Raw genomic sequence first — 7,601 nt, 5'->3', positions numbered from 1 at the left:
TGACTGCAAAGAGTAGAAAACTAATCAAGAGCTGTAGAAAAATTCTTATATTACATAAAAAGCGAAAAGAATTGCACAACGCACAGCCACAGGAGGCCAGGACGTTAGCCCAATCTTAGAAAGGAAAATGTACAACGGCTACGCAGAAAAAGGAACCAAACAAGCTGAATTTCCCAGGACGCAATTTGCAAACTCCCATTGTGCTTCACAGGTAATGCACTGCATTTGGTCTATTTCGACACTGACTTCAAAAGTTTTGAGCGACGATCCATCTTCAACATATCTTGATCTACATAATTCTAGCCGAATCTAATACGTACATCACGAATCAAGGCACTTCTACCAAAAAGGTTATATATAACTTTTCCCCATGCTGCAAAACTTTTCATGGGAGCAACAAAAAATCTACAACAAGCCGGTGCTGGTTTGTTGTATGTATTCCGCCCTTGTCAGACTATTTGTCCCAGCCATCTTCTCGCATGCCAAACTCCCATTTTTGAGGGAGGGAACCATATATTGAGGAAAACTTTGCCAGGCAATTTGTTCTGATATCATAGTGCTTCTGGGTGTCTCGGCTAATTGCAACAGAGGAAAGCTTGGATGTGTCGATAGCCCATGCCGGGTGGACATACTCAACGGTCCTCGAGGAGCTTGCATTTGCATACAGAAAATTCATGAGCAAGTCCTCACAATTGAAGTTCTTGTGTACATAGTCTCTCCCTTCACGAGCTTCCTCACTCCAGTATTTTTTGAAAGCAAACTCACTGTCCATGAAAGCAGCACCTGTGAGAATCAGATTGTACCCCTTCTTACCCCTAGCATATCTCTCGTTCCTGTATTGCAACGGGTTTCCATCTATCATACGAGGGTAGAAGCCCACCATCCGCTCAGGGTGTTCTCTCCAGACCCTAAATCCTTTCTCTAAGTCAGTGCAAGTCATCATGATATCATCATCCAATTCAAGAACAGCCCGGGTCTTTATCAAAGGGTCAACCCTAAAACGGTTGTTAAGAGAATTGATCTCTTCAACTCGTATCCTGACAGGCACAGTAGAATCAAAAGCATCACTGCTTGGAGGGTTACCTTTGTTCCAGACGACAACTATCTCCCTAACTGACTCGCATCTGGAGTAGTGTTCAATAAATAGCTTCAAGTTCCAGAGACGAGCTTCATATGTCATTGTGACCATCGTGAACTGAGAGTGTTGCCCTTGATGTGTATATGCCTCTTCAGCACCATTGCCACCACATAAGAAATGCACAGCAATGCAGACATTCGTGATACCAATTAGAGAAACTACACAAAAGAACAGCATGTTGGACCAAGTTTTTTCATTGAGCCTTGTTTTGGTAGCAGAGATGTATCTGCCAATACTGGTAGAATATCTGCGTACTTTCTGGTTGAAGCGGTGCACAGGCAAGATACGGGATAATTCATTTCTTCTTGTCAGAGGAACCCAGAAACTTGGAGGAATGGAGCAACTGATTGCACCTTTCACAAAACCCACAAAAATGACAAGAGAAATGGCTAACAAGAAACCTATGTAACCAAAGAGAGAACGTCGTGTTGAATCACCTGAAGGTACACGATCACCATCCATTACAGCGATCCATCCACCAGAAGCAAGCTGTTGCGCATCCATGTGATGGTACCTCATGCCATTCCACGCATTTCTCCCTTTCTTTGGCTCTTCAATCCCAAGGTTTACAGGGACCTCTTTGTATTCTTCCTTGCTTAGCTTTTCAACTTTGTACAACCTAACCCTCCGCCCATAGGTACCACTGCAATCCTGACCAGGGCGATACAATGACCCTTCAAAAATGAAGAGCCTCCCACCGTTTCGAGCTCCCAAACTTTTGTCCGATTTGTAAATTGGGTTTTGCTTGTGCTCAGTCCAAGGACCAAGAGGAGAGCTACTGTACCAAATTTCAAGCTCTGCATTCTTCTCGACACCATACCGTGTGAAATCTGAGGCAAATAGCCACCAGTATCCCTCATATTGGATTAATGCTGCATCAATAAGTGGCTTATTAACTAGCACCTTCTCCAGTGTCCATTCAAGAGGAAACTTAGTAGCACGATAAAGGCGCAGCTCCTTCTTTTTGTTTCCCTCTGGCATCATATAAATCTAAAAGAGAAGAAAGTTAGTGTTTCTATATCTTCAGAAACGGCTATTAGTTACTCAGGTAATAAATATGAAGTTAAGAACCTACCTCATTCTCATATTTGAACACAAAAGGATATGACAGATGCCATGCCTCATCTAAAGCAATGCCAAGAAACTCCCACGTTGCACCTTGATCAAAGCTTCTTGCAACTCCAATATCACCTTGCATTGAGGTTGTCGTTTTTGTTTCAAAGAAAAGAAAGAGTGTGTCCCCCTAAGAGATGCATAATACCATATCAGACAGAGAACTCCAGAAATAGATCAGAAGAAAGCATCTCATGGTAGCACGAAAAGACACAACTCATGGATCAGACTGAAAGTTGTATCTTAACTCAAGAATGCTACTCATTGGTTGAATCTTAACAAATTATAATGAAGAATACATTTCTATGTTGATAAAAAACATTTGTAAAACTTTCTTCTCCTGCTTGCCTGCTTGGTTTACATATCATGCACGATCTCAAGCAACGATCATCAAAACAGAAGAAAAAAAGACTTAACGTTTATCCTTGAAATGTATTACTAAAGCTATTAGCGACCAGTTCATTGTGCATTTTGCTCCTATTGTCATGCATCCCAATGTGCTTTGGTCAATTGAAATCATCAATCAAGAGTCAAAACAGTAGTGTTTCAGATATCTACATTTTCTTAAGCATCAATTTCAGAATCATGCCAAAAGAAATTTGAGCACCTTTATCTACCCATGTGGTAAGACATTCAACCAAGGCATAATATTTTTATCAAGTAGACAATGGCGCTGGGGCCTCTGTACAAATCAAGTTCTACATTAATGGTTTCAAACTTTCTATGTACCTAAGCAAGCATGTTTCAGTGTTTATCTCAACAAGGCTGAAATATTTCCCCCAACCACAGTTCCCTAGGTACTAGGTCATCGTAGGCTAGCAATTCCGTATGCACCAGGCTTACTTACTAGCACACCGTATACTAGCAACCGGTACGTGCCAGACTTGCTTAACTTTGAATGCCTCGAGTGGGACAGTTGCTCAATGTTTTTCACACGTAAACTACGTCACTGTCAAAAATATGATATCCAGGTAACCAGCCAAACAGTATGTGCCTGAGCAAGTGTTCTCCTCTAAGCATCCGAAAATCAAAATTCAAGCCCTCGCTAAATCTCCCATGGGGGTGGGGCTGAATTCAGGAACACCGCAACTGTCGCCGATTCAGTCGGTCAACCTGAATTTTACGTATTTAGCTCAAAGATATGCTCTCATAGCTCAGGAAATTTGCAAGTCATCGCTACACAATTGCACCCCGGGGCAAGAACGCCAGTGGCAGCTCAAGAAGCAGCAGTCCCTTACCTCGACGTGGAGGAACGGGTCGGCGACGAAGTTGCTCGGGTACCCCGCCTCCGTCACGGACGCGCAGGTCAGCACGGGGTTCGCCACCGGCCACGCCGAGCTGTTCCCATTGCTCCTCCCTTCCTGCCCACCAAATCACACGCTAGTAAGCACCTCAAGACAACACACACCGGTGCTGCATTTAAGCTACGCGCTGCTCACCAGCTCGATGGGCCGGAGCTCGAGGGGGCTCTTCCCGTAGTACATCCCAACCGCCCACGACCCCTCGCCGTCGGGGCGGCACCCGACGGCGCCGGAGTCGGGGAGGCGGAACGACGCGACCACCACCCAGAAGTAGACCCCTCCCACTAGCGCCGCCGTCGCCGCAGCCGCCAGCAGGAACGAGGCGGCCGGCGACCGCGCGACCACCGCGCGCATGCTGCTTGCTGGCCTCATCGCTCCCCGCCGCCCGGCCATGCCCCGCCACCCCCCGCCGGCATCGACCGTCCGATCGGATCCCAGTCTCCCACCCCCGCCCGAGCTGGATTGCCTCAACTAGCCAATTAATTAAGCGGAGAAATGCGAGGAGGCGAGGCCGGCCGGAGGACTAGAGCGGGTTGCTTAGCGGGTAATTAACGCGCGATTAAGCCGGCGGCTTGCAATAAACCACTTGCTGCTTCGCTGTCTTGGCTGCTTTGTGGGGGAGGTGCGGTGCGACGACGGACGAAACGGGGCGGAGTGATCTGGATGTGGCGTTTTGGTTTTTGGACTTTATAGGTTGGACCGAGGAAAGGTGCGAGGACGCGAGGTTTTCCAACATGGACGGCGGCGACGGCAGGATTGACCGGAAACAGCCCGGAGACTGTTTCGCCCCGTTCTGGCTGCTTCAGAGATTCTTCTTTTAAGTGAAAACTAGTAAAGTGGTTTAGGCTAATAGCATGATTAATCATTGATTAAAAATTTGTCTATTTTATTTTATTTAGAATCTTTATTTAGATATTTTGCTTTCTTAAACCGTTTAAAAATCAAACTGCCAATTTTTCATAATTTTTACTTTCGAATTTAGCTATGTATTTGATATGAATTATTTGGTTAAATCTAGACTGTTATATGTTTATAATGATAAGTGATATAGATTTTTTTCTTTTTTAAATTAACGTGATAATCTCGTGTCTTCGTAGAAAACGTGACGACTTATTTTTTCCTCAAATAATAATATAATAGATGAATTTTATTTTTTAGACAAACTAATAATAATAAAACTAATTCTTTTTTTGGGGTGGGGGGGGGTGCGGGGGAGGGGAATCGGAGATTTTTGTTAGACTTTAGATAGGGACATCTCAGGAAAGAAGCAAACAATGGCTTACCAGATTTTAGCAAGATCGTAGCCTTTTCAACGCAATGCTTCTGACGAACCGGCGGTAATTTGAACTCGAGACAAAACACGAGTATTTTTCCTTCTTTTGTTCGATTCGACCGGCTCGGTTGTCTGAAACTCTGACTGGTTCTTGCTAGATATGCTGTCCTGCTTGTAGTCTGTTTCTACCACAACTTCTAGACCGTGTTTTACAAGGTAAAAACTTCACTCTGATGCCATGCTTTCAGAAGCTTCCAGTCCGTTATGCTTTGGCAGGAGGCAAACTTCACGACACGATAACTTGATCCGGAGACACCAGAATTTTTAATAATCAATGCCTAGTGCAACGTTGCCCTTCTTTTCGGGCCGAGCAGCATAACTTCTACAAGAACTCGTGTCTAAAGTACAAGCGTACCTGCGTATGGTTAAATATTTACATTACCCTGATTCATCACAAAATTCAATAACAGCAGCAATGGAAGCACCCACCATTTACAATGGGAAGACAAGATGAAACTGATACATCCTGTGATCATCTTTTACTGGAATACCTATAGCCTATGTTCTATACTTGTATTTTTCGACCCTGTGCCCTCCCCTCCTAGCACTACGAAGGCACGCATGTATCCTCCATGCCTTATATTGTTACGACAGATCAGGTTCTCCACAGAACGCATCAGGCTCAAATGACCTCGCAGCGGTATCACTGTACACTCCAGGGATAGCTCTTCCGCGGGTACTTTCATACGGTTCCTTTGGATTTTCAGTGTTGACGTAAAGAAGAATGCAAAAGATAAGGGAGATTGCCAGACCCACCAAGGTGAACTTCACTCTGTTCAGCACAGGCTTGACCTGAAGCATAACAAAATTCAGTGTTTAGCAGCTATGGTAAAATTGTTCAAGGTTATTGTATGATGCATTTTTTTGGCATGACCAATTTTAATCTTTCAGACAAAAAACTGCCAGACAACACCCAGAATAGGTAGATCCAGAACATGGATTCTTCATATGATAATATTCTCTGGAGAATATCACAGCTCATGCCATGTGCATATACCATCCAATATTCACTTCCCAAGCTTTATGACATGGAGATGATTTTCAGCAGAAAAAGAAAGCAATTAGAAGTCAATCAAAAAACAATGGGATAGGACATAGAGAGTTAATTAGGGCACTTACAGAAAATGAACCTAGAAGCCGATCACGAGCTAGCACTTCAGGGGTTTTGATCCATATCTGCCAAAAGTAAGAAACAATTTCAGGATGACAGCTAATTGTGATGCCTAATGCTGAACTAAGTATACTGCTTCCTCATACTTTGTCAGTGTTCCATGCACAAACAAATCTAGTCAACAGAATATATAATGACGTTGTCAAGGAGCGAATATGCAAAGGGAAAACCAAAACACATCTTGACTAAATGAGAACAGAGAACAAACTCTATTGGCATCCCAAGAATGTGTGTGTACTGAACATGCTACAAGGATGAAATAACTTCGCAATTCTACATCATCAGTTAATGCGAAGGGCAGCACTTGTAATGAGTTGAAACAGCTGCAAATACACTTCACCACTTGTTACGAATGGAATCAAGATGAGCAAGCGAGCGACTAATGCACAAGTTTTTTTGGTGGCACTAATTACATTACTGATTTAGTGCTCACCATAGATTCCCAAGTTCATATTACTTTCATTCAACTTTTGCTCTCATTGCAAACCGAATGTAAAAGTAGACAACAAATACAGGTTGTTAATATAATCCATCGTAGCACAGTCTAGTCACAACCAAGGACGTTTGAAGTTAACCATGTTACTTGAATCAAATAGCAGAAATGACAGGATCAAGAGTAACATCTCACCTGCCCATCGTACCATCCCGTCTCTTCATCTGAATCAAATCGTACACGGATATCAATTACACTAGGATTCCAAATTACACAAAGGAGACGAATTTTGATTCCTCACACTCCACGGTGGCGCTGAGCAGGCGGTTGCCGACGTAGGCCCACCCGAGGTACATCCGCACCACGGCGAGCGTGACGGCGAGGATACCGGACCCGGCGGTCCCGAGCGCGAGGTGCAAGCCGTCGCCGCCTGCCCCGCCTCGCCCGCCGAAGGCGACGACGGGGAGCCCAACGAAGAGCGCGAAGGCGGCGCCCGTGAGCGTGAGGCGGGAGCAGTAGACGCGGAGGTCCCCCGCCGCCCAGGAAAATGGTAGCGAGGCCGCCAGCGCCTCGTACTCGTTCACGGGCCGCTGCTCCGGCGGCACGGGGCACCACTCGGTCTCCGGCGAGGAGCTCCCGTTCCGCGACGGCGGCTTCGCGAAGAGGTGGAGGTGGCGCGGAGGCCTTCGCCGGGCGCCGCTCGTGGGGAAGGACGGGGAGGCGGGGTTCGGGGGGAGGAGGAGGAGGCGCGCGTGGAGGGGAGGGGAGAGGGAAGCGGCGGCGGCCATGTGGAAGGGAATGCAGGTGAGGTGGTGTGAACCGGGAAGCAACGGCCTGGTGTTGGTTTCGTCGCGGTTGTTGCGTGGCTGCCTGGACTGGATCTTTCTTCGCGAGATCTTTCTACTTCACCTCGGCCTGTGGACTGTTGCCATGCATCTCCTCCATTTTGAGGCCCAGTTCGATGAAGGAAAACATTCGAGTTTTTATTTAAATATATTTTCTATTTATTAATTTAACAAAATTAGACAACCGTTTCAAAAATGACAGAAATTAGACACATGTGGCCCTTTCATTGGACGACAAGAAAAAAAATCATCCATTCACTAGGCGAT

At 45.6% G+C, this 7,601-nt stretch overlaps 2 protein-coding genes across 3 annotated transcripts; both read right to left on the bottom strand.

The window, feature by feature from the left end:
- LOC133884747 (glucosamine inositolphosphorylceramide transferase 1) lies at positions 1-4,236 on the bottom strand. The gene is made up of 4 exons (XM_062324289.1): positions 3,691-4,236; positions 3,490-3,612; positions 2,214-2,381; positions 1-2,128 (listed from the first exon to the last, which is right to left on the bottom strand). Exons 1-4 carry the CDS (start codon positions 3,943-3,945, stop codon positions 455-457), a joined length of 2,220 nt encoding a protein of 739 aa, XP_062180273.1. The 5' UTR covers positions 3,946-4,236; the 3' UTR covers positions 1-454.
- Positions 4,237-5,247: 1,011 nt separating this feature from the next.
- Positions 5,248-7,350, bottom strand: LOC133885703 (uncharacterized protein ycf36-like). Of its 2 annotated transcripts, XM_062325438.1 has the most exons (5): positions 6,791-7,350; positions 6,685-6,713; positions 6,005-6,061; positions 5,883-5,904; positions 5,547-5,677 (listed from the first exon to the last, which is right to left on the bottom strand). In XM_062325438.1, the coding sequence occupies exons 1-4, from the start codon at positions 7,275-7,277 to the stop codon at positions 5,893-5,895; spliced, it is 585 nt and encodes a 194-aa protein (XP_062181422.1). In that variant the 5' UTR covers positions 7,278-7,350; the 3' UTR covers positions 5,547-5,677; positions 5,883-5,892. The 2 variants fall into 2 exon arrangements, with proteins under 2 accessions (XP_062181421.1, XP_062181422.1); XM_062325437.1 differs by lacking the exon at positions 5,883-5,904 and having other exon boundaries at positions 5,248-5,677; positions 6,791-7,346.
- Positions 7,351-7,601: the final 251 nt, after the last annotated feature.

The sequence above is a fragment of the Phragmites australis genome, chromosome 11, assembly GCF_958298935.1.
Source record: "Phragmites australis chromosome 11, lpPhrAust1.1, whole genome shotgun sequence".
Taxonomy (NCBI): Eukaryota; Viridiplantae; Streptophyta; class Magnoliopsida; order Poales; family Poaceae; genus Phragmites; species Phragmites australis.
Note: the sequence above shows the minus strand (reverse complement) of the source record. Positions and strands in the feature narration are given on the sequence as shown.